The 27676-nt window shown below is 43.0% G+C and overlaps 1 protein-coding gene across 1 annotated transcript in view; it reads right to left on the bottom strand.

Annotated features, from left to right (window-relative positions):
- LOC124282469 overlaps positions 1-27676 on the bottom strand; it is a 145052-nt gene that overhangs the window by 76816 nt on the left and 40560 nt on the right. Inside the window, 21 exon segments of the mRNA XM_046718476.1 lie at positions 2761-2913; positions 3430-3582; positions 4042-4158; positions 5560-5739; positions 6539-6895; positions 7470-7736; positions 8965-9099; positions 9343-9517; positions 9519-9535; positions 10029-11752; positions 12266-12407; positions 13007-14773; positions 15214-15437; positions 16215-16456; positions 16798-16986; positions 17440-17558; positions 20256-20418; positions 21009-21236; positions 21824-21907; positions 22873-22986; positions 25557-25645. Coding sequence (XP_046574432.1) covers positions 2761-2913; positions 3430-3582; positions 4042-4158; positions 5560-5739; positions 6539-6895; positions 7470-7736; positions 8965-9099; positions 9343-9517; positions 9519-9535; positions 10029-11752; positions 12266-12407; positions 13007-14773; positions 15214-15437; positions 16215-16456; positions 16798-16986; positions 17440-17558; positions 20256-20418; positions 21009-21236; positions 21824-21907; positions 22873-22986; positions 25557-25645 — 6639 coding nt within the window.

The raw sequence follows: 27676 nt of genomic DNA on the forward strand, positions 1-27676 counted from the left end.
GAAGGTGGTAGCGGGGGGCGAGAGGCGAGACACCAGCGGGTGCTCCAACAAGGCTTTAGAGTCCTTGAAGGAGGTAGCTGCAGCGGCAGCCTCCCGTATGACCTGCTGGGGCCCTGGAAGAGGTGGCTCCCAGGCGGAAAGGAGGGCCAGCAAGGTCTGCTGTGTTGCTGCCGAGTACCTAGGCGTCGACAGCCACAGCGGCGCATCCCCATGACTGCGCACATCACCGTCGGCGCAGCAGACCGCCAAAGAGTCGTAGCGAGGTGAGCCTGCACTTCCAGCTGGCGGAGCAGCCGCGACATCGCGGCGACCGTCGCCAGCATGCCCCTCCGCCTCCAGGGCCGACCTCTGAACCGAGGTGAGGTAGGCCTCATGGACCACCACCCGCACCTGCTGCGCCAGCGTTCCGGTAGACCTCCTGCGTAGGTCGATGCAGCGTGCGCGAAGGCGCCAGCGAGGGCAAAGGTGGAGTTAGAAGCCCTTGCCGAGGCAGCGGGCTGCTCCGGAGGAAGCCGAGCCTCCCCAGAGGCGGCGGAAGTGAAAACACATTCGTCAACAATCGGGTACAGCGAACAGGGAATCCTCCCCAAGCTGGTAGCGCCCTTGCGAGTTCAGGTAAGTCAAACCTTACTCGGGCACCAGACAAGAGGGGATCGACCCGTCCGAGACCAGCGATGGCAGAATCGCGGGCTGCGTCTGTGAGGGTTGCCCTAGGGGCAAAGCGCCTGCGCCAGGCAAAGCGGAACTCAGTCGAGTCCGCGCTACCAGCAGGCACAGCGGCCTGGGGTAGGCCCTCGGCAATTCTCTGCGGACCTCCCGCCATAAGGCGAAGCAAAGCGGAAGCCGCCCGTCATGCTCCTCGACCTCCCCAAGCTCCATTGCCTCGGCGTCCGAGGCCGAGTCAGAGGCTGGGTCTCCTCCGTAAGAGGACCCTAACCCGACCCGGTGGACTGCCTGGCGCTGGGCACCACAGGAAGGAGGAACAGACCGACTGCTCCCCGTCAGCGCCAGCCCGGCGTGCGTGGACCCGGTCCCGAGGCGCTGGAGGCAGGCCAGGCAGAACTGGTGCCTCCCGGCTCTCATAGGGGCGGGTGTGCGCAAGGACGGAATACCAGGAATACTCAGCGGCCCAAAGCGCCAAGCTCGAGAGAGGGACTGGGAGCACCACCCTCTCGGAGCAGCGAGGCGTCGGATCGAAGCCAGAGGCAGCGGATCGACAGGCGCCTCAAGGCTGAGGATCGAGCAGCTGGCGATCCCACCCCGGACTCTCCGCCCCGTCCGGAGTGGGTGAGGAACTCCTGCGGAGACCTCCAACCGACTCACGGACGAAGGACTCATCGAGTCCATCTGCTGCTGAAACATAGACTCCATAAGTGACATGTCAAAACCACTCGAAGTGGCAGGAGGGGAAGGGCCGCGGGATTTTTTTTCCCTTTTGGAACCGCGTTTGGTCTTTGGCGGGGAACCTGCGTCAGGTCCCCTCCGCCTCCGCGCATTTCTCGGTAGAAAAGTGTGCCGGCAGCCCGCCTCTTCTGGGCCGGGGAAAAGGCCAGACAAATTGCACATGAGTCTGCTTCATGGCCTGTCTTCTCTAGACAGGCCGCGCCCAGCTGGAGTGACTGTCGGCCCGGGGATACTTCCCCACAGACCGAACAGCATGAAAAGCCTGAAACAAACACGCAAACATGTTAGGTAGCGGCAGCCAGCAGCATATAAACCGCGTAGAAAACATTGAAAAACTACGTGAAGGTTACCGCGGAAAGTAATAGTTGGTTTTAAAAGCGCCAATAATACGACCGCAGCGACGCAGCTAAACTTCCCGCCATGGCGAAGCGCAATTACTTGCGTAAACCACGGAAAGTTCGGCGTATTAGAATTAATACAAAGTCACAATTATGAAACAACCACTGTAAAAGCTTTACTGTTCTTGTTTTAGACAAATAAAGACCAAACATACAGGTGGTGGTGTCTCAGACATATCTTTCAACAGTGCCGTGCGGCTCATGAGATGGGTACTTTCGTTTTATAAGGTACCGCGTCTGTTCCGCGGCCGTGACAGCAGAAGGAATGATGATCACGGGTCTAGGAGCCTACCCAGTTAGTGCGCGTCGCTAAGGGGAGGTAACTCCGTGAGGTAGGAGTCCATTATAATAAATAAAGAGTTTATTTATTGTACAATCTTTTTATTCAAAAACATTGATACAACTGTCACAGGACATTTTTCAGCGGAAAATGCATAATATGTACCCCAAGGGACGATCTCTCTGAAAATTAACAGTTTTCCAACTACATGATGGCAGTCATGTAAATAATCGATTCTGGATCCGACAATCCAGTGACTGATATCATGAGTATCAATCTATACCATGACATCCATGAACCAAGTCAGTGAGCCTCACCACACAATCACATTAGTTGCCACCAACATCATTGGACGAATAATTTAAGAGTTACAAATCAAGATAAAAGTTTATTATAAAGAAAGGGTGATATAACCAAGAGCAGACAATTCTAATAAAAAGGGACCAAACAACCTAAAAATTATAAAATTTCCAAAACTGAAACATCAGACTGAACAAAAATTCTCTAAAAGAGGAAATTTGGTATGAGCTGAAAAAGCAGATATTATGAAAATAGTAAATGATGATAATATTTCTTTCATTGATCTTAAGGGGTAAATATATTTGCTAAACTATTAGCGAAGTATTTGAAGGCCCACATATCCAGACAGGTTTGACCTGAGTGAATGTGTGTACATACCTGCCACGCATTCCTTGCAGCTTCCCTGCCCAGTGCTGTCCTGGTAGGTCCCAGAGGGGCAGTTTGTTGGCTGGACGCTGCCAGGGGGACAGTAGTGACCGGTGGTGCAGGGGAACGGGTTACTCAGGTTTTGGCCGGGGGGACAGAAGTACCCTGGAAACAAACAGACGGAGAGTACTGTGTCAATCATGTTTGTCAGGTTAATGAGACAGAAATAAGCAAACTGATTCTGTAGATGTTTACACCTATGGTTAAACCATGGGTATGGTACAGACACACCAACAATCACAGTGGAATATGGGATTCAAACTCATAATCAGGCATAGTTACAAAACCTTCCACAGGTACATGTAGTTGTTGCAAGGATGAGACAAAATCATAATTTTCAACATATAATGAACAAAACATGTTACAGATCGTAAATATTTAGGGCATATTTTGTGGTAAAGAATATTCAAACAATTTAATAAAAACATCCACCAAAAACAATCTTGCCTATTTTTTTGTTCATATTATTGTTCATATAGTATCAACTATAATGCCATTATTATAAGAAGTGCACACTTTGCCAACAGTGTCAATATATTTGCTCACTTCATGATTTGCTTCAGTTACTTTTCACATTCCTATCCAACAGTCAATCATAAATTATCAAAACTACTGGGTCACCTTCGTCACATGGCCCTGTAGGTTCTGTGAGACCGAGGCTTCCACAATACATTCCTTCAGTACAGGGAGTGCAGTCACTAGCAGCCTGGTTGCCGGTCCGGTTGGAGTAGGTTCCCAGAGGACACTTCTCCTGGTCAGTCGTTGTTCCTGTTCCTGTGTACATAACTTGAACCTTACCAAACTCATTCCTATACTCACCATCATAACGTGGCAGACATCTTTGATATCACTCTGTCCTTACCCTCTATAATTCTGGCAATGAAGTGGCGCATGGTGACTATATCTTTACAAATAACACCCTCTATCCATACAATAAAGGGTATATTATTTTCTCATGATAACATCTCCTGATCCATACAGTTAGGGGTATATCATTTTCTCATGATAGAATCTACCTATCCATACAATAAGGGGTATATTATTCTCTCTCATAATAGCATATCCTTATCCTTATGACAAATGGTATATAATTTTTTCTACAATCAAATATCCAATCCCTACAACAAAGGTTACATCATTCTCCCACAAGAGAATCTATCTACTTAATTAATAGTTTTGTTGTTTAACACTGCACTCAGCAATGTTCCAGGTATATTAATAAGGTTCCCTCACCACAATATCGCCCTGTTGGACAGATATCTCCCGTAACACCATCCGTGGGGTCGTCTCGAGTGGCTCCCTCGGCGCAGAAGTAGCCTGCTCTACATGGTCCCGTCACATCAGCAAGACCTGAGACAACGACATTGATAGAGAAAATGTTTCACACATAAAATATTCTTTTATCAGCAAACAATTAAAGGAACCCAGTAGGAAAGAATATGCAATCAAAATCCCATTTATTCTACTCTCAATATTTCACATAGATAAAATTTTTGTGATTTATGTTACATAGCAATCCAGACATATCATGTTCTTTCTATTTTTGTAATTAATATTTGACGTCTGAGTCCCTGTTACCGGTACATACAAAACCAGACACCAAGGTAGTGGCTGGCCCAAATCAGATGAGATACAAGCAAGATTGATTACCTTAGTATTTAGCAAAAAGCTATTGGTAGGCATACTTATTCTGCTAGTGAGGTTCATGTTAGAGGTATGATATTATATACTCAAATCAGATGAGATACAAGAAAGATTACCTTAGCATTAAGCAAAAAGCTATTGGTAGGCGTACTAGAGGTATGATATTATATACCCAAATCAGATGAGATACAAGAAAGATTACCTTAGCATTAAGCAAAAAGCTATTGGTAGGCGTACTAGAGGTATGATATTATATACCCAAATCAGATGAGATACAAGAAAGATTACCTTAGCATTAAGCAAAAAGCTATTGGTAGGCGTACTAGAGGTATGATATTATATACCCAAATCAGATGAGATACAAGAAAGATTACCTTAGCATTAAGCAAAAAGCTATTGGTAGGCGTACTAGAGGTATGATATTATATACCCAATTCAGATGAGATACAAGAAAGATTACCTTAGCATTAAGCAAAAAGCTATTGGTAGGCGTACTAGAGGTATGATATTATATACCCAAATCAGATGAGATACAAGAAAGATTACCTTAGCATTAAGCAAAAAGCTATTGGTAGGCGTACTAGAGGTATGATATTATATACTCAGATATTGTAAACATTTAACACTCACACAGACACTCATTCACACTCAGATTCACTCACATGATGTACTAAACCATAAAAAGGTTTAATATAGACACTTTAACATAAATTCAAGTCATCAAGAATTGTTGTACTCATTAAATCAAGAGAACTGAGCCTCCAAAGGCGACATATCTACACTAGCTAGTTAATGGTACAACATCCACTATAGAACTTAGCTTGTTGGCTTTTGCTAAGAGCAATATTTCTTTCAATGATACCTATTGTGGATATAATGTTTAAAGTGATGAAAACGTACGGTTGTTTCAAACTAATAGATAAAGAATTCACCTAAAAGCAACAATAGGTCAAACACAAATTTTCCATCCAACCAAACAGAATAAGTTGAAGGTTAAATTTCAAATTATGGACATGTGACTTGAATCAGGTTTGATGAGGGAATCCTGTAACCCTTCCACCCTCAAATATAGCAGTAAATGTGACAAATGAAAGAAGAAGGCTTCACCTGGTGTGGTACAGTATTGTCCCTCCCTGCAGATGGTGGGTTCCTGAGAGCCGGTTGGACAGTAGTATCCTGGCCTACACTGCCCTCCAGTCGCATTGCTTGGACACAGGCAGTCGTCGAAGGTGTAGTTGTTGTAGTCGGTAGGCCTGTTGGACCAAGCTCCCAGCACACAGAAGTACCCTATGTGGAACAACCACTCAACATACTTAACACGACAACTGGGTGAGTATTTCATATATACTGAACAAGTCTTATGAGGTGAGGTGAAATGGGGTTTAATGTCGTACTTAAGACTATTTCACTCATATGACGACGTGTGTGCAATACCATGCCTCAGTTAAGCATGTATACCCCACTAAGACACATTATACTGACTCCGACTGGACCAGTCTTTGTTGTACCCACTAATGCCTGGCGCCAGGCCATGACCAACAAGTATTATATTTTAACGTCTTTTGGTAAGATCGAACCTGCGACCTTCCGCTATCCGGGCAGACAGTCTAACCACTACATCACGGAGGTGGCACAAGTCTTATGAGGTATTTAGAAGAACATGAAGAAATGAAGCTCTTATACTGATGACAACTTCCTTTTTCTTTGAAACATTTCAGTGTTATGGTTTGTAATTTTATGAATCACCAAATGAGTGAGTGAGTGAGTTGGGTTTTAACTTTTAGCAATATTCCAGCAATATCATGGCAGGGAACACCAGATATGGGCATCACACATTGTACCCATGTGGGGAATTGAACCCGGAGCTTCAGCATGACAAGCTAACATTCTAACCACAAGGATCCCCCACTGTCCCTCAGCTGATGAAGGGGCACAAAGTCATCCTGAAGCATTGTAAAAAAGAAGAAAGAAGTTGCCATCCATCAAAAGTTCCACGTCACCTTAAAATGTAACATCTTCTCTCAACTGAAATACATATTTTCAAAGAACATCAAGTCAACCAGCTGGAAGTCGTATCTGTCCTCACCTTCATCACAAAGACCTGACGGGTAGGCAAGGCCCTCAGTGCCACAGTACTGCCCCCCAGGACACAGCACACAGTCTTCTTGTGACTGTCCCATGGAGCTGTTCCTGAAGTAGCCCCTAGGACACGGGAACTGGGTGGAGAACGCTGTACCATTTGGACAGTAGTGTCCCTGAGGGCATGGGTACAGCGCGTAGTTGGTGATATTCTCTGGACAGAAGTAGCTCGGTGGACACTGGAAGCAGACATCCCTTCCCGTGACATTGTTGTACGTTCCGGCTGGACACTCCAAGGGGTAGGATGTTCCAGGAGGACAGTAGTGGCTCACAGGGCACGGTCCTCCTTTCTCGGGTTCAGCTCCTACAGGGGTGGAGATTCATTTTGGATTCAGGATGAGCACTTTCAAGATTTCTTAGATACAGTGAAAGCTCCACATCAGCATTTGAATCTTTGTGTTCATGAATGAAAACCTGGTACTGGTCAAATCTGAAGTCTACAGAACCACCAAGATTACACCCACTTCTCTGCAGTTGATGAGCAAAATGCCAACATTACACTATAGTATTATCCAAAACACCGCTAGGACCATAAGTTAACTCTCCTCAACAGAAACATCCAGTTCAAGAATTAGAATAAGGTGTTAAATTGTATATCATTTGCTTACTAAATACTTAATGCTATCTCAGCCATTTACTAGATTTCAAAGGACTTTTTTCACAACAAATATTTCTAAAATAACTGTCAAGGATAAATAAATAGCATATCTTTTACTTTTATTATCATTATTACTATAACTGCTTCTAAATACCCAAATTCAGCAGACGTGACAACACTGAACTAGGAGGTTTACAGACCGAAATAATAGTTTGCACAGGTAAATGACAAGAATTTCTTTGCACTGATCATGAGTATCTTAGAAAGTGTGTTGACAAACCTGTAGGATTTGGAACATTGTTTCCTCGATAGCAGTAGAAGCCTGGCCAACAAGGCCCCGAGGAGTCGGACAAGTTTGTTGAGCCACAGTACTGTCCCAGTTTGCAGTCCAGGCAGTCGGTGGGGTTGGTGCCCATGATGGCGTCTCTGTAGGTGCCGTTGGGGCAAGCAATGGGATCCTCCGTCTGTTCTGGGCAGTAGAAACCAGTAGGACATGGCCCTCCAATGCCAGTGGTCGTTGCATCAGTTGGAGTGCTTACATTCACACCTTGGAAATACAGTGGATTAAAAGTGATGTAGACTTCATTTGAGGTGAATAGCTCAGCTTGGTCTACTGCTTTGTATGCAAATGAAAAATGGTGGTTCATGAGTAAAACATGGAAGTATATAAATGTAGATGAAGTCTGTTGAAAGATTTGTTGGTTACTGTAAAATATTACTATATGGAGATATGTAATTCAACTACAAAAGTAGAACTTTGTAACAGCCACAACCCTAGTCTACAAAAGATCCTGATCTTAGTCTACCACAATCCTTGTCTGAAGATGTCTCTCCCACTACCACAAGCCTACAGCAGCTCCTGATGTCAGCTTACCTTGTTTGCAGATGTCTCTCCCACTACCACAAGCCTACAGCAGCTCCTGATGTCAGCTTACCTTGTTTGCAGATGTCTCTCCCACTACCACAAGCCTACAGCAGCTCCTGATGTCAGCTTACCTTGTTTGCAGATGTCTCTCCCACCACCACAAGCCTACAGCAGCTCCTGATGTCAGCTTACCTTGTTTGCAGATGTCTCTCCCACCACCACAAGCCTACAGCAGCTCCTGATGTCTGCTTACCTTGTCTGAAGATGTCTCTCCCACCACCACAAGCCTACAGCAGCTCCTGATGTCAGCTTACCTTGTCTGCAGATGTCTCTCCCACTACCACAAGCCTACAGCAGCTCCTGATGTCAGCTTACCTTGTTTGCAGATGTCTCTCCCACTACCACAAGCCTACAGCAGCTCCTGATGTCAGCTTACCTTGTTTGCAGATGTCTCTCCCACCACCACAAGCCTACAGCAGCTCCTGATGTCTGCTTACCTTGTCTGAAGATGTCTCTCCCACCACCACAAGCCTACAGCAGCTCCTGATGTCAGCTTACCTTGTCTGAAGATGTCTCTCCCACCACCACAAGCCTACAGCAGCTCCTGATGTCAGCTTACCTTGTCTGAAGATGTCTCTCCCACCACCACAAGCCTACAGCAGCTCCTGATGTCAGCTTACCTTGTCTGAAGATGTCTCTCCCACCACAGCTCCTGATGTCAGCTTACCTTGTCTGAAGATGTCTCTCCCACCACCACAAGCCTACAGCAGCTCCTGATGTCAGCTTACCTTGTCTGAAGATGTCTCTCCCACTACCACAAGCCTACAGCAGCTCCTGATGTCAGCTTACCTTGTCTGAAGATGTCTCTCCCACCACCACAAGCCTACAGCAGCTCCTGATGTCAGCTTACCTTGTTTGCAGAAGTATCCAGCTGCACATGGTCCAGTGCCTGTGTCATTCTCACTGAAGTCAAAGTTCTTAGCTCCAAGGGCATCACAGAAGTAGCCTCCTTTGCATGGTCGACAGTCATCCACATGTGCCATTTCTAGAGGAGGATGTCAAGACGAAAGTGGAATTAAGTTCAGCACATCACATAAGAAACAGGCAATTCATATTTTAAAACAAAAACAATCCCCCAAAAAAGTCCTCATTTTGGCAAACCAACTCTTCAAGTGTGTTGGCTACACATGGCCCATGGCAGTGTGCAAGTTCATTCATCCAATAGAGCATTAGCAGGAATTTCTATAAGAGCATGGCACTGATAACACTACTGCTGGGTATTACATACCGAAGTCTGGGTTGTAGGTTCCTCTGGGACACTTAGGTTGGTCAGTGGTGGTGTTTCCTGGGCAGTACCTTCCGGGCGGACATCGGAGTGGGATCTCACCGTCTGAGCAGAAGAAGCTGGCCGGGCAGTCCATACAGGTGTCTCTCCCTGTCACGTTGTTGAAGGACCCCGGGCGGGCAGGGTAGGGGTTCACCTAGAACAAGACAACGCAAGAATCATTATCTTCATGGGCATTAATGAAAAATTACACATAGTAAATGAATTTGCATCATTGAGATATTAAAATATTACCAGCATAATTCTGTAGTGCAAGATACAAAACCATAGACCTAGTCTGCCACACAGGGATCAATAGTGTCCTAAATAGGGATTAACAAAACCACATGACCCACTGAGCCCAGTTGCACCGAGTTAGGTTGGTTGGTTGATTGTTTAACGCCACTTTCAGCAGATGCAGACAATGCAGTGATCAACATCAGAGTTAGGGCAAAGGTCTATCTCGTACAGGCTGTGCATGTTATACAATGTTAGAAATTAGGGAGAATTTTACAGTGGCATAGTATAGTGGCCCTTTCCATAAGTTTTAACTTCATGGTCTTTCAGCTAACCTAGTTTTTAACACTAGAAGGAAGTTCTTGCAATAGGAAATGTGCTCCAAAGAAGTATTTATTCACTACACAACATACCTGTTCCTTCTGGGCAGTAGTTCCCCTTAGGACAAGGGTCCCCTGTAGCACCACCATCACTGGGCTTGTCTGTGCCAGCTCCACCCCTGCAGAAGTACCCAGGAGCACACACCCCATTAGGTTCAGTGAGACCATAGCCATTGCAGACTCTGCCAGGGTCACACAGGGTGCAGTTCTCCTCTGCCTGGAGCCCTGTATAGTTGGTGTAAGTTCCATTAGGACATGGGCTGTGCACATACTCTGATGTTCCCTCAGGACAGAAGTATCCGGGTGGACACAGATCTCCAAATGGTAGGCCGATTGGGGTGGATATATTTGATCCCAGGGTACAATAGTGGCCTGGCATACATTTGATGTTTGGATCTGCCAGGCCAACATATTCACATGCTTCACCTTGAGTGCATGGGTTACAGTGATCTTCCTGGTATCGGCCTACGTCTGGCAGGAAGGTGCCCCTTGGACATGGATTGGGGAAGTCTGTTCCTTCGGGGCAGTAATAGCCCTTTGGACACAGGATGGGTTCAATCGTTCCTGTTCCATTGCAGTAGTAGCCTTGAGCACAGAGGTCACATTCTCCAGATCGGCTGGCTCTCTGGTAGCTACCCTTTGGACATGGTTCAGGTTTGAAGGCTCCTGCTGTGGAGTAATGTCCAGCTGGGGTGTCGAACTGAGTTGCAATTCCAGAACCACCAGTGCAGTAGTAGCCAGCAGCACACTTCTGGGAGGCATCAGTACTACTGGAGCCTGCACAGTAAAACCCAGGGTCACATGGTATACAATCAAACTCGGTCTTCGCCCCGGGAGATTTGCTGTATTTACCCACTGGACAGGATGCAGGATAGGCAGTTCCAGGTGGGCAGTATCCTCCTGCTGGACACACACCTCCTGTAGGTCCATCAGGAGGGGCAGAGGTGTAAGCTTTTTCTCTGCAGTAGAAGCCAGCATCACACACATCAGTTGGTTCCACTCTACCGATGCCATCACAATAGTAGCCTCCTGGACAGGGGGTGCAGTCCGTGCTTCTTCTCAGCTCTGTGGAATTTCCATATGTACCTAGTGGACAGGGTTGAGGGAATGTGCTTCCACTGACGCAGAAGAATCCTCGTGGACAGCTTATTGGTGTTGCCAGACCTTCCCTGTCACAATAGAAACCTGAGATACATTCTGTACAGTCCTGGAACGACTCTCTGGCTGACCCATTTCTGTAGAATCCTATTGGGCAGGGGTAAGATTCAGGAGGACCTGTTCCTAATGGACAGTAGTAACCACCAGGACAATCTCCTGCAGGAGCTGATAACCCTTCAGGAATACAGTACGACCCAGGTGTACATTGAACACAGTCAGACACTTGTTTACGTCCAAAATCAGGATTGTAGGTGCCATTCGGACACGGGACAGGGTAGGGGTTGACATCTCCTGCTGGACAGTAGTGACCAGTCCTGCATTTGTCGACGATCAGATCCGGCTGCTTGGACATCCCTGGTGGACACTCCACTCCAGCGGGGCAGATCCTCTCTGTGGTCATGAAGGCAAGGCTGGTTGCGTTCTGGTCACAGTAGTACCCTGCCATACATGTAGTGCAGGAGTCGGCACCGCTGGCTGAGTAATTTCCCTTCTCACAAGGAAGCGGCTCGATGTTCCCCAATCCGGGACAATAGTAACCAGCTGTACAGTCTCCACAGTCTGTTAGCTTCTCTCCCTTCTTGTCTTCACGGAATGACCCACTGCAACATTAGAAAAGTAGAAATACCCATATCTGAAGAAACATATCTAATTTTCCATTATCACAAAATATCTGCAGATCTGTTAAATACATGTATTCTTGTTATAGTGTTATCAGTCAAAATGTGAATTCCACTGTTTATAAGGGTTACCATTGGACTAGATTCTGTTAATTAGCAAAATGCAGTTTTCTCAAAAGTGTATCAGTGAACATATTTATCAAAAGAATTATCATGGTATTTACCATGTTTGTGAAGGAAAATTTTCATAAAACAATTAGCTTACTTCTTATTTGTAAGAGTTTAACTCTAGACTATATCATAAAATACTGCCATTGGCTTGCTAGAGCATCTTAGTATCATTCCACAATAAAAACAAGTAGGCCACCTTCAATTATCCAGATTACCCACATCAGACATCACAATTCGCAGCTCACTTCATTACATACAAATAAGTAAATCAAACGTTATACAGCAAATTGAAAGTAGATATGTATCTCTGTTGACAATACTCACGCTGGGCATGAAGTTGGCAGTACGGAGGCCTGTGGACAGTAGTTGCCTTCGGGGCAGTCCACACACTGCTCCCACCTGATGTTGCCGGTGTTGTTACTGTAGGAGCCGGCATGGCAGGGGTGCTGGTCCCCATATTCTGTGCCTGGATACAGCGAGTGTGGGATTACAAAAAGGGAAGCTTAATGCTATGCCAGTCGTACGCCTATGTTAAGGTATGGGTTACAATCACGTTAGTGCTAAGATCGCTTGTACAATGGCACCCTGCACCATAAAGAAACCTGATCATGGTTGATTTAAATAGCGTCAGTTAGTGTAATCAATCAGTTCACAAATACACATGCTTAATATGCATAGCTATAGATAATACATGTGAAATAATTATAAACATTGAATCATGAAATTCACTGAACACTTTCCATAACAAAACAGAGTAATAACATGCTTCCCTGTGGATTTGATTATATCAGGTGATGTGTAAGCAGTCAACTTTGGGTGGGAAAAAAATAATTGCCTGCTTGTATTAAATACACACCTTGCAAAACAGCTGATGTATACATCAACATATGTAATAGTTTTAAAAATTGTATGACACATATTTATACACTGCTACTTGAAGTGCTGTTGATCCCTGGATTGTCTGGTCCAGATCCGAATATTTGCACACCTCCGCCATATAGCTGGAATATTGCTGAATGCGACGTACAACTAAAGTCACTCACTCACCCTACATGGTGCACTTACGTTCAGGACACCAGTGTCCCTTGGAGCAGAGGCCTGTAGGAGCCGCAGAGCCTTGTAGACAGTAGTATCCCTTGGGGCAGGGGGAACATCCCTCCTGGTTAGCTAAGTTGGTCAAGTTGGTCCAGGTGCCAGCAGCACATGGCCACTGGGTCGGAGCTCCAGTTCCTTCTTTACAGTAGTGACCTTTAGCACATGCAACAGGAGGTTTCTGAACTCCTCCAGTCCCGATGAGACAGGCCACGGTTTCACGACATTTCTCACACTGTTCTATAGCAGTCAGGTTGTTATTGTTGGTGAACGTTCCTGCGGGACATGCGTATTCAGATTGGTTGGCACGGTGATTGCCTCCGGGACAGTAGTAGCCAGGAGAGCATCGTGAGTTGGGTTCAGTAAGACCGTACTCTGTACATGCCTGTCCAGAGGTACAAGCCTTGCAGCTAATGATATCGCCTTGTTCAGGATCCGGGTTGAAGGTTCCTGGTGCACACTGAGTTGGTGTTGGTGTTCCGGCAGCACAGTAGTGGCCAGCAGGGCATTGTCTACAAAACTCCAAACCAGTGGAGCCTGTTTCAGCAGTGTACTTCCCAGATGGACATGCATTAGGTGAGCCTGTCCCTGATGGGCAGTAGGACCCCCTTGGGCAGACATTGGCATCAAACCATGGATCTGTTGTGCCCTCTGGACAAAAACGACCCTCTGGGCAAGTAGAGCACTCGCTTTGTTGTACATTACCAAGATTATTGGAGTATTGTCCAGCAGGACAAGGGAATTCCTTATAGTCTCCAGTTTCAGGACCGCAATAGTGTCCCTTTGGACAAATCAGACTTGATGATGGCAGTCCTGCAGTTCCCTCTGGGCAATAGTACCCTTGAGGACACGGTTTACAGTCTGTGTCAGAAGTGTACCCAAAAGCATCTCCATATTTTCCTTTAGCACATGGCAGTTCTTCCTTTCCATCAACACAGTAGTATCCTAGCCTACATTTGGCACTTGGGGGATCTTCCTGAGTACTACCTTCAGGACAAGCATATCCTGCTTTGCAGTTACTACAAGCTATGGACTTCTCTGGGCTGTACTGACCCTCTGGACATATAGCTGGTTTAATGCCTTTGTTGGAACACTGGAATCCTGCTGGACAAACAGTGCAGGATGGCTGGCTTCCTAAACTGTAGTAACCATCTACACATGCAGTCCCCGGAGCTGTGGTATCTGGACACTCCTCTCCTGCAGGACAAGCTGTGCACTCGATCTTCTTAGCTTCAGCGAACGTTCCTGGAGCACAGGCAATCTTGTAGCTGTCGTAGATGGTGGGGCACATGTAGCCGGCTTCGCAATCCACACATGCATCTCTTCCTCCCTCGCTGTACGTTCCATCCTGACATTTGACCTTGGTGTCAGCGTCAGTATTGGGGCATTCATACCCAGCAGGACATGATGTGCATGCAGTCTGTTTACCAATAGAGTATGACCCAGGTCCGCAGGTGACAAACTGGTCGGTGTCAGTGGCTGGACAAGCTTTACCGACGGGACACTCTGTGCATGCTGTAGCGTTTCCTACTGAGAAATATCCCTGTGTGCATCTTACTCTGGTGGTAGCATCAGCAGTGGGGCACTGCCAGCCTGCCTCGCATGGGTTGCAGGAAGGAGAACCACTGAGGGCATAGAAGCCCGCGGGGCAGGCGGTGCTCGTGTCGCTACTGGTGTCGGGACAGAAGAATCCTGCTGTGCACACTGTGCAGCTAGACTGGTTACCCAGAGAATAGGTTCCTGACAAAATTAAAATAATAATAAATTAGACAACTGTATGCTTGTATGGCTGCCCGTAAATTTTGTTCATATCAGGGGAATGTCCTATTTTCTTCTTTTTTTAACAAGTTTCTCATTACAGTATAAATACAAGCAACTACTTCTGGTTGGAGCAAGCAACTTGTATCCACTATGCCTTAGTGTACTGAACAATGCATGTATCTACCTTACATTGTGATTTATCATAAACGGAGGTCTGCTTTTATTTCTCATAAAAAACATAGCTAATATTGGTAAACACTGAAACCTTTACATGTGATTGTATATAACTGACACGTACACAGGACAAGTATTAATGAGCATTTTAACCTCAATCCCTAAATTATGAATGAATTCTATTACCCTTCATACACACAAAAGTATTTCTTTCCTTTTTTCAAACAACTGTCATTCCAACTTACCAGAAGGACACGTGTACTGGTTGCTTGCTGTTGTAGTTGATGGACAAGCTGACCCAACTGGACAACCTTGACATGCTGCCTGGCCTGTGACTGCGTAAGTTCCAGACACACAGGCTGTGGGAGAACCTGCCCCGGCTGGACAGGAATAGCCGGCAGGACACTTGGTGCAGGCATCCGAGCTACTCAGACTGTATTCCCCACCCACACATGGCACAGGGGCAGCGCTAAGGTGAAAGAATGGGAACTTAGTAGATGAGCATCAAGCTGCTTTTTTATAGGACATTCTTTGCCATCTTTACCCAGTTTTCAAACATTCTGATATTTTTTAAAATCTTATCCTATGTCCCATTTAGCAATTTTCCTTGACCGTGGAGTGGAAACAACCTTGAGAGCAGCTTCACCCGCTTGTACCACATGATCACTGCATACCCTTCCTGTAGGCAGTTACAGGAAGTCTTCCATGCAAAACATGACTCTTGATGCAAAACAAGGCTATGTGATTTCCTACTGAAATCATTCCCTGTCTCTCGTTAAAATCACACCTTAGTGTTTGCTACAGCTACACAAAAATCTGAAGATTTCACTTTTGGGATCTCATTGGCTGCATGAAAGGTGATTCTGATGGGACCTTTAGTGAGTGAGTGTAAGTGAGTTTAGTTTTACGCTGCACTCAGCAGTATTCCAGCTATACGGTGGCGGTCTGTAAATAATCGAGTCTGGACCAGACAATCCAGTGATCAACAGCATGAGCATCGATCTGTGCAGTTGGGTACGATGGCGTGTCAACCAAGCCAGCGAGCCTGACCACGCGATCCCGTTAGTCGCCTTTTACAACAAGCATGGGTTACTGAAGACCAATTCTAACCTGGACCTTCACGAGTTGGGACCTTAAGTAGGCCGCTGTAGATCTTTGTGTAGCACCAAGATCTGATTTAAATGAGTGGAAAACAAGGAATACTGAGCTGTAAATCCCATGTCCTCCTGTGTGGTTGAACACTTACTTTGTAGTAGGACACTTGCTACCAGCTGGACAGGTAGTACATGTTGTCGATCCAGCGAGAGCGTAAGATCCTTTTCGGCAAGCGATTGGTCCAATTGATGGCATGGGGCACATGGACCCTGCTGGACATTCCTGACAGGCCATGGACCCTGTGCTGTAGAAGCCAGTGGTGCAAGCATCCAGGACATCCTTGGAGGAGTCACAGCCATATCCAGCTGAGCAGGGCAGACAGGTGCTTGTTCCCTGTGAACGAAGATACCACATATATCATACTATAAAGATAGCAAGCTGTGGTAGCAAGCTTGGTTCAAGTAATTTGATACTTTGTGTTCCTCTGCAAGCTCCATATTTTTACAATGCTTAAAAAAATATTCTCAAAAAAAGATGGAAGAAAGAAATGATCCCAAATACATGAATTCCCTTCTTGACTCCACAATCTTCCTATTTTTTTGTAAAAGCTTTAGACAATCTGTTTAAAATGCTTTCTTTGGTAAAATGATATGTTTCTCTACATACAAAACAAGAATGAACTGGACAGAAGAAAGACATGACTCATATATTTTGAAGGTGACTGCAAGACTCACAGCAGGACTGTAGTAGCCAGTTACACAGTTTATGGGGGCTCCAGCAGGGTCCAAGCAGGACTGACCAGTGGGGCAGTCCAGACAGGCAGTCAGGCCCTGGGTGGCATACTGACCAATGGCACAAAGCATGGGGGGGTCGGACTTGCTGGCACACTCATGGCCAGCGGGACAGATGGTGCAGCTCTCCACCTAAGGGAATACAGGTCAGTCAAAAACATATTGTACAAACGATCATCATTACAGTGGAATATTTGGCACTTTTACAAAGTTGAATGCTACATGTTGTGAAATATATAGCCGTGAAGTAAAGGAAATGTGTCTGGTAACCGACTTAAATGGTGTGTTTTATAACAGGACAGTACAATTCTGAAAAGCATCATGCTTCAAACATATCCACGGGACACAACTCTGCACAGCTACAGCACACCCAAGACGACACGGGCACCTGTGCGCTCATGCATTAAAGAAAACGATAAGCTCACAAACATTTATGTACTGCATCACCCCATTTGGTAAAGGTTATATTTTTCAGAGTATTGTTAAAAATGGCCAAAACTGATAACAGATACCATTAAACATGGTCTTAAACTACACGATACTGGGGACAGGGTTATCAGTGGTAACCCCACCAATCAGTCTCACCTTGCCCTCCAGACTGTAGTATCCAGTGGCACAATCAGCTGGTGTTAGGCTAGGATCTGAACACGATTTGCCAGCAGGGCACAAGGAACAGCCTGAGGATCCGCCAGTGCTGTACGTGCCTATAGAAGCATAATCCCAAGAATTCATGCAATAATTGAACAAAAAACAATTTGGTCTTCCTCTCAGTTGATTTCTAGTAAACAGTTAGTTGTTTTGACATTTTCAGTTTAATTTACATTTTGAACAGTGTCTCTTTCTAATAATGTTAAATGTAGCACAGAAAGACTACACTTAAAACATTGCCATTGGGAGGCCATTTTACAAACTGATGATGGGAGGTTTGAATAAGACGAGCACAGATTCCAAAACAAAGTTAACAAGAAGACAAAGTCATCAATATGCCCCGCAATGGCAAAATACTCTTCATGATTATGTCTACGAGTTATGATTATGTCAAATATTTAGGTGTGTATATAGAAAAGTGGAAGGAGACTATTGAAAGGTTTTTAAAGTTCTGCTCCAGAAAGGAGCACTATCACCAATTTCAGTCTATGTCAAACTTGTTGCCATGGAAACGCCAAAAATATTTTATTCAGAATTCCAAAACTACCAAAAGGCACCAGTACACCACCAGATCTATCTTTGTGCCAAGTTTGGTGAAGAAATAGTGAATGGTTTTAGAGTTCTGCTCCGGAAAAGAGCACTACCACTAATTTCAGTCTAAGTCGAACTTGTTGGCATGGAAACGCCAAAAATATTTTATTCAGAATTCCAAAACTACCAAAAGGCACCAGTACACCACCAGATCTATCTTTGTGCCAAGTTTGGTGAAGAAATAGTGAACGGTTTTAGAGTTCTGCTCCGGAAAAGACAAATGTGGACAGACGGACGGACGGACGCACGGATGGAGTCCATTTTAATACCCCCTGCAAAACTCGTTGAGGGGGATAATTACTTGTTAGTACTGTGAGATACATATATTCAAAATGTTGATCTGCTTCAGCTGTTTCACATCTAGGTCATTTGCTACTTAAGGTTTTACTTGATGATTAATTTAAGAATACAATTTGAAGGCTAAAGAAACAGAATTTTCTGCCTTGCCCCACTCAAGCAAGAAAATGTGTGAAAATTTGGTACCACACGTTTTTAGAAACTAATTCCCCAATGTATTGCAATACATAACAACTACTGAAAGAAAAGTATTTCCCTCTTGAATATCTATTATTTCTTCCAAATGAAGAATACTCAATTTGTATACTAGGAAGTGACAGATTTACGTAGTCTAATGACTGTGTTATACAACAGACACACTCTGAGTAGTGACCATGGCAAGCACGGGTTGGTGAAGACCAATTCTAACCCAGATCTTTAGTTTAGTTATTGTTGTAGTAACAGTTATTTGAAAAACAAATTAAAGAAAGACAGTTTGGCAATACTGTATTAAAAAGTACTTTTAATTCCTTACTTTTAGTAAATCATAACTTTCTTATTTTAGAATCATTAGAAATTGGTATGATGAACAAGACGGACTAGATACACAGAGTGAGTGAGTTTAGGTTTACACCACTTTTGGCAATATTCCAGCAATATTACTGCGGGGTACACCAGAAATGGGCTTTACACATTGTAACACTGAGACATTTGTCAATGATCATTATAGGATATTTATATAGAGCACATATCCATGCAACTAGTGCTTGCTCAAGGCACTGGTATTTTTTTTCCCTCGATCATTGGATGTCAATCTCAACGGCACATCGTATTATCAATCTCAACTCCCTGTGGAGTATACAACTCTTGCAGCCACTAGGCGCATCGAGTTATTGTGGCTTTCTCATCCTAACGAGGTACCCACTCACAGCTGGGTGGACTGGGACACATAGTCACAGTACTTTGTCCAAGTTCACTGCATGTTGCTGTACCCACAACTAGGTGTTTGCACGTATTCATGTGGCCACCATCTGGTCACATACCAATGGATTCGTAGGTTCTTTTAAGTGCACAGGGTTGTGTACTGTACACTAGGGATTGTGACAACACTGAAAGAGTCTGCACACAAAGTTGACTCCAAGGTTTTTTACACCCGGTCACAGGTGGGCTCGATCCCGACACCTCAACCTCGCTGGATCACTAGCCTGGCGCTTTAACCAGCACGCCCACCACGCGCCCAGATCCCTGTGGAACTATCATGAGTGAGTGAGTGAGTGAGTTTAGTTTTATGCCTCACTCAGCAATATTCCACCTATATGGCAGCGGTCTGTAAATAATCAAGCCTGGACCAGACAATCCAGTGATCAAAAGCATAAGCATCAATCTGCGCAAGTGGGATACGATGACATGTGGCAACCAAGTCAGCAAGCCTGACCACCCGATCCTGCTAGTTGCCTCTTACGACAAGCATGGGTTACTGAAGATCAATAATCTAACCTGGACCTTCATTGGTAGGAACTGTCATGAAACTCTCAAATAACACTCACACTTCTCTCACACAACCTTAGAAGAACCCCTGCATAAAATGGGAGATGTGATAAATTTATATCTGAAAACATCTTGAGGAAGATGTCACATTCTTCTATTTAGGGAAATGTTATCCAGTTGTTTCAAGGAATGTAGGAAAAACAAAGTCCAAGGTCAACTAATTATAAATTTTGTGATACAATGCTTCTAGATATTGATAATTTCCACTCATGCAATTACAGAACACTTCACTATTTTTGCAAGTAGGCCTAGTATAACATAAATAACATTTAACAATCTTTAATCTGTGATTTTCATCTGCTCAACATAAACCTGCAATATTGATATATCTGTCGCACCTGCATCACAGTTTTTGCACGTGGCCTCTGCAAGACGACTGTACTCCCCAGGGTCACAGTTGACAGGGGTGATGAAGTTGGTGCCATCGAAACACATCTGTCCTGCTGGGCAGGCGCTACACGAGCCAGCAACAGCAGCGCTGTAGTATCCTTCTGGACATCTCTGAAAACACACCATAGTGTCTTGCTGTCGGACTATCACAGGAGAATGACAGAGAAGGGTTGTACACTGACTTCAGCAATATTTCTGTAATATTTCAGGCATAGACATTTCATAATGTCAATAAATGACTTCACACATTGTACCCATGGGAAAGATGGTGTCAAAGCAGTTACCATGATCAGGAAGAAATTGGGTGATCCTGTCGTGATATGGGGACATAACTCTGTCCCAATGATTGCTGGAGTTACCGCTGGTCAGTTCCATTACTAGAACCCCATACCCAATGTTTCACCTAGCTTTCTCTTGCTTCATTTTCCACCCATTTCCCCTGAATTAATACACAGCTAGGTTGAGAGAAACAAAAATGATTACATGCTGTATTATTTACTGTGTCATTTACTGTCTAGAAAATCAAAGATCACTGAATCCTGGAGTATGTAAGGTACACAACTCTGCACAGATATATTGACCTTAAACAAAATGCCCACCCATACCTCCATGTAGTTTAAGCTTCAACTGGATTAAGACAATACTATAAACAGGAAGAGATCTGACTATGTTGCTGACCTTACAGAAGTTGGTGAACTTACCGTGCACGTTCCCTCCCCAGCTGCGCTGAAGAATCCAGCAGTACAGTCGACAGGGGTGGTGGCAACATCCACACAGGACTTGCCCTCAGGGCAGGTGTTGCAGCTGGTCTGTTTAATGGCGTCCTGGTAGGTCCCTGAGGGGCAGGCCTGTGGTGGGGTGATGGGCGAGGGACAGGCTGACCCGGCAGGGCAGTCCTCACACCCAGAGGCACCAACATACTGTCCGGACTGTAAACATACAGGGTGTGTTAATGTGTCAGACAGACTGGTCAGGTTCAGTTATCAACATGAAAGAACTGGTCCTCAGCAGCCCATGCTTGTTAGAGAAGACTGATGGGATCAGGAGGTTTGGCTCAATGACTCAAATAGGGATGTTGGATAATGAATACAATAGGTAAATACAGTAGGGATGTTGGATAAATGAAGAATACAATAGGTAAAAATAGTAGGGATGTTGGATAATGAATACAATAGGTAAATACAGTAGGGATGTTGGATAAATGAATACAATAGGTAAAAATAGTAGGGATGTTGGATAATGAATACAATAGGTAAATACAGTAGGGATGTTGGATAATGAATACAATAGGTAAATACAGTAGGGATGTTGGATAAATGAAGAATACAATAGGTAAAAATAGTAGGGATGTTGGATAATGAATACAATAGGTAAATACAGTAGGGATGTTGGATAAATAAACAATACAAAAGGTACGTAAAGTAGGGATGTTGGATAATTAAGAATACAATGGGTAAGTACAGTAGGGATGTTGGATAAATAAAGAATACAATAGGTAATTGCAACAAGAACCAACCTGACACGATGTGGGTGTTCCAGTCCCTCCACACACTTGACCTGGGGGACAGGATTGACACGCGGTCGACCCTTCATTCGAAAACTGCCCAAACAGAAACAACAAATACACAATATTCAGCAGTCTGGTGCCATGTTTCAGAGTGTTGGTAGTACATGAATACCAGGCGTAAGACATTGCCACTGAGTCAACTAAACTCTCATACCAGTCAACTCAGTACATCAGTCAACTGACTATCACATGACTCAACAGAAACATAGCCCATCCACCTGGACCTTGTTGTCAACCTCACTGCCTCAGTTTATTCACGTCTGCAATACCACTTGATGTTTACCAAGGAACCCAGATTAAATGTTTGACAGGCACGTGACTGTACAGCCAGAGATCTGTTATATTGATACAAATATAATTAACACTGAGCCATAAGAACATATGGACCCATTATCACAGATCTCCTTTGTTGTGAATCATTGCTTATCATGACTAAAAAGGTCTTATATCAAGATTATACCAGTGTGAGCTTTACACAATCTTAAACCCATTTAACATGCATGAAGCACATTAAAGGTACCACTGTTTTGTATTTTCATGTCAGATATGAAAGTACCATATTTCTTCTGTTAGATGTCAGGGCATATATATATTTTGTGCAAGCCACTGACCTGGTATCTGAGGTCCAGCTTCCATTCTGGCACAATAGAAACTCAGTACCTTACCAAATCACAGATTTCATAATCGTACATGCGTACAATTGGACATACATAACTTGAACTTTCTGTTAACCTTACTGGTCTCTAATACTGAGAAATGTGCAGAGAATATATCCACAGGGCTGTTGCACAGGGTACAAAAGAAATATTACTATTATTATGATATATTATTGCTGGTTTCCCTCTTACTGGAACCAGGTCATGGCGTGATTTGCTGATTAGAAATAATCGCTATAATGAAATGGACCTTATATTCTGTGATGAAGAATCAGTATAAACAAACACATGCTTGTTATGGATACAGTTTCTTGTACAACTAAAGCCAGTGACGTCATGTACCTCTCCGTTACTGCACGTAACAGGGCTGACGGTGGAGTCTGGACACTTGTAGCCTGCTGGACAGATGGTGCACTTGGTCTGGCCTGTGGCAGTGTTGTGGTAGCCAGTGGGGCACTGGAACATGAACAATATACTCATGACATCTTTACTCACTGACTTGTGAGTAAGTGAGTGAGTGAGTGAGTTTGATTCCCACAGAGGAATTTGGGTTAGGGTTGGTAACCAGTAAAATAGGTACACCTGTCGGAAGTGCTGACTAGTTCAAGAGATGGAACACTAGATTTATTGAGGCTATAACTTTTTACAGAACCAATCCAATGAATGTGAAATGAAGCATTATTTATTGCTGATGCCATTTTTAAAACAGTGGGTAATGTCAAAATATTTTTTTCTAAATTCTGATTTTTTGTAAGCTTTGAAGAATATCCAGTTGATGTTTCAGGAATAAAAAAACAAACAAAAATATTATGGCTTTAGGTGCCTTAGAAATAGGCAGTAATCCATTTTTCCAGCAACTCTTATTTATTTTTTTTCATCAGCAGAACATGGCCAGTTAAATGGAAAGGTTCCTTTCCTAATTATATTTTTAATATATAGTATCAGTATTTTCACCCTAGTGGGTTGTGGAGCTTTAACATCGTACCTTTCCTTTCTACTCCTTATCAACCATCTCCCTCACCGCTCATTGTGCTGTTCACAAGGTCGTGCCAAGAACTTAAGAACAATTCACATTAATGGGAGCTGGCTAGCTATTCTCGAAACTTCTTAAGCCCAATTCTTAACACATTGCCTACGATCAAAGTTAAGAATTCTTAGGGCTACGAACGTTTCGCGACTAAGGGACCTGATGAATATTGATGATTTTAGAACATGTGAAAGGAGGTGGAACTTCCACCATGCCAGTCTATGCTACAAACAGTCAAGCCTGAGGTACAGTGTGGCCAGATGTGCTGACGGCCATCGTCAAGGTTAGGATGGTGAAGGTGGTGAATACGCCCTGGACAACATCCTCATGTGACAGTGATGGTGAGTACATAATGCCTCCTGATCACACTGACACAGATTGACACACATTGCAGCAGCATTTACCTCACTCACTCATTATGTGGATTAAAGTACAGGACCTAGATTTTTCGAAGCTCTCTTAGCCCTAAGATAGTCGTAAGTTAATGTTTGGCACTTAAGACTATCTTAGCGCTAAGAGAGCTTCAAAAATCTAGGCCCTGGTCTTTTTTTTAACACTCACAATTTAATGGCTAGGCGTTGCAATGCCCATCAACCATGACAGACTGACATTTGAAAAATTAATTCTGAGCAGTATATTCAACTTTATATATTCTTAAAGATTTATATATCCCTAACTCTATCAATCTAAAAGTTCTAACTGTCCTAAATTCTGGGGTATTTAAACATTGCAATGATTTGATAATAAGCATGAAAGCCTCTTCATCTTGATTGGTTGTTTCAGATACATGATTACCTCTGGTATAAGGTCAGACATAACCATATTAATATGAATTGTGGGAACACCTAGGAAACCTCTGACATGTTTAACCATTGTTTACCTTATTGCCCAGCAGAATGTGCAATATTTTTAGATATTTCTCTGTAAAAATAGTTTTGAAGGGATCAAAATAGTGCTTAATTTGTGTGCCATTTCATGGTAAATATTGAAATATGTGTTTTGCAACATACTTTGTGGGTTAGTTTAAGGATCATAATAATGAGTCCATTTGTAATGCACTAAACTCCATGCCAGAAGGTGTGCTCATTGCAGAACAAATTTGACTAGTTCACTGGTCATAGTATTTCTAGAAGAGAAAGGTCTTTAGGTCTGACCGGGTTAGAATATTTATCTTCAGTAACCCATGCTTGTCGTAAGAGGTCGGGTGGTCAGGCTCGCTGACTTGATTGACACATGTCATCAGTTCCCAATTGTGAAGATTGATGCTCATGCTGTTGATCACTGGATTGTCTGGTCCAGACTCGATTATTTACAGACCGCCGCCATATAGCTGGAATATAGCTGAGTGCGTCATAAAACTAAAACTCACTCTCACTCACTTTAGGTCTGACTTGAAAACATCAAGTCTAACAATGGCTTGAGTGGGAAAGGATCCAGGATATATGAAGTAAAAAACTAATCTTGCAGACTTGACAGTGGAAATCAAGCTCTCAAGTTTACAGTTTTTCATGATGTTTACTGATTTATTAAACAATAAATTGACATGACATAATTGTTGTAATGTTTAAAGTGTAACTGGATAATGAACAAGAGTCATCAGAAGATGACATATCCCCCCGGCCCCCACATCTTTGAAAGAACAAATCATCTGACAGTTACTTAAAGTCCAGCTTGATTTCCAAAACGTTTCCATGGAAACCGAGAAAAATAAATATGACAAATATCTGTAAGTAGTAAAAGGCACCACCTTAGGTACTGTTTGATATATCTACCAATTTTTGTTGAAAAATATCGAACGGTCTTGGAGTTATGTCCCGGAAACAAAATGATTACGGACGGACGGACGAGGCGACGACTATATCCCCCCGCATTACATGCCGGGGGGATAAAAAGTATGAGCATGCTTATTTTCACCAAAGCACACCTAAATTATTTGTCTGATGCCTTATGGCACAAGTCGAAAAAATGCATTTCTATGCCTATTCTGTGAATGTCTTACATTTTTGCAAGAGTTTGAGCCAGTTGTGTCCTGGTATTGTCCTTGCTGGCATGGCTCTGGTGCCACGGTTGGGTCCACACACTTGTTACCTGTAATACATGGCACACATACAGGTGAGATACAGAAGTATAGATCATACATGTGAGATACAGAAGTATAGATCATATGTGTGAGATACAGAAGTATAGATCATATGTGTGAGATACAGAAGTATAGATCATACATGTGAGATACAGAAGTATAGATCATACATGTGAGATACAGAAGTATAGATCAAACATGTGAGATGTGATCATACATGTGAGATACAGAAGTATAGATCATACAAGTAGATAGATCAGTGATACAAGATACATGTGAGATACAGAAGTATAGATCATACATGTGAGATACAGAAGTATAGATCATACATGTGAGATACAGAAGTATAGATCATACATGTGAGATACAGAAGTATAGATCATACATGTGAGATACAGAAGTATAGATCATACATGTGAGATACAGAAGTATAGATCATGAGATACAGAAGTATAGAGATACAGATACAGAAGTATAGATCATACATGTGAGATACAGAAGTATAGATCATACATGTGAGATACAGAAGTATAGATCATACATGTGAGATACAGAAGTATAGATCATACATGTGAGATACAGAAGTATAGATCATACATGTGAGATACAGAAGTATAGATCATACAATCATAGATCATACATGTGAGATACAGAAGTATAGATCATACATGTGAGATACAGAAGTATAGATCATACATGTGAGATACAGAAGTATAAGATCATACATGTGAGATACAGAAGTATAGATCATACATGTGAGATACAGAAGTATAGATCATACATGTGAGATACAGAATGTATACAGAAGTATAGATCATACATGTGAGATACAGAAGTATAGATCATACATGATACAGAAGTATAGATACAGAGTATAAATCATACATGTGAGATACAGAAGTATAGATCATACATGTGAGATACAGAAGTATAGATCATACATGTGAGATACAGAAGTATAGATCATACATGTGAGATACAGAAGTATAGATCATACATGTGAGATACAGAAGTATAGATCATACATGTGAGATGAGATACATGTGAGATACAGAAGTATAGATCATACATGTGAGATACAGAAGTATACAGATAGAGATACATGTGAGATACAGAAGTATAGATCATACATGTGAGATACAGAAGTATAGATCATACATGTGTGAGATACAGAAGAATAGATCATACATGTGAGATACAGAAGTAATATAGATCATACATGTGAGATACAGAAGTACAGATCATACATGTGAGATACAGAATCATACATGTGAGATACAGATCATACATGTGAGATACAGAAGTACAGATCATATGTGAGATACAGAAGTATAGATCATACATGTGAGATACAGAAGTATAGATCATACATGTGAGATACAGAAGTATAGATCATACATGTGAGATACAGAAGTATAGATCATACATGTGAGATACAGAAGTATAGATCATACATGTGAGATACAGAAGTATAGATCATACATGTGAGATACAGAAGTACAGATCATACATGTGAGATACAGAAGTATAGATCATACATGTGAGATACAGAAGTGAGAAGTATAGATCAAACATGTGAGATACAAAGTATAGATCATACATGTGAGATACAGATACACATGTGAGATACAGAAGTATAGATCATACATGTGAGATACAGAAGTATAGATCATACATGTGAGATACAGAAGTAGAGATCATACATGTGAGATACAGAAGTATAGATCATACATGTGAGATACAGATCAGTATAGATCATACATGTGAGATACAGAAGTATAGATCATACATGAGTGAGTATAGATACATGTGAGAAGTACAGATCATACATGTGAGATACAGAGATACACATGTGAAGAAGTATAGATCATTCATGTGAGATACAGAAGTATAAATCATACATATGAGATACAGAAGTATAGATAATATGTGTGAGATACACAAGTATATATGATACATGTGTGATACAGATATATGCCATACAAAAGAGAAATAGATATATATACATGAATGTCATAATGAATGTCTATGTCATGTAA

Source organism: Haliotis rubra, unplaced genomic scaffold, assembly GCF_003918875.1.
Source record: "Haliotis rubra isolate DU_JTF1 unplaced genomic scaffold, ASM391887v1 Scf3, whole genome shotgun sequence".
Taxonomy (NCBI): Eukaryota; Metazoa; Mollusca; class Gastropoda; order Lepetellida; family Haliotidae; genus Haliotis; species Haliotis rubra.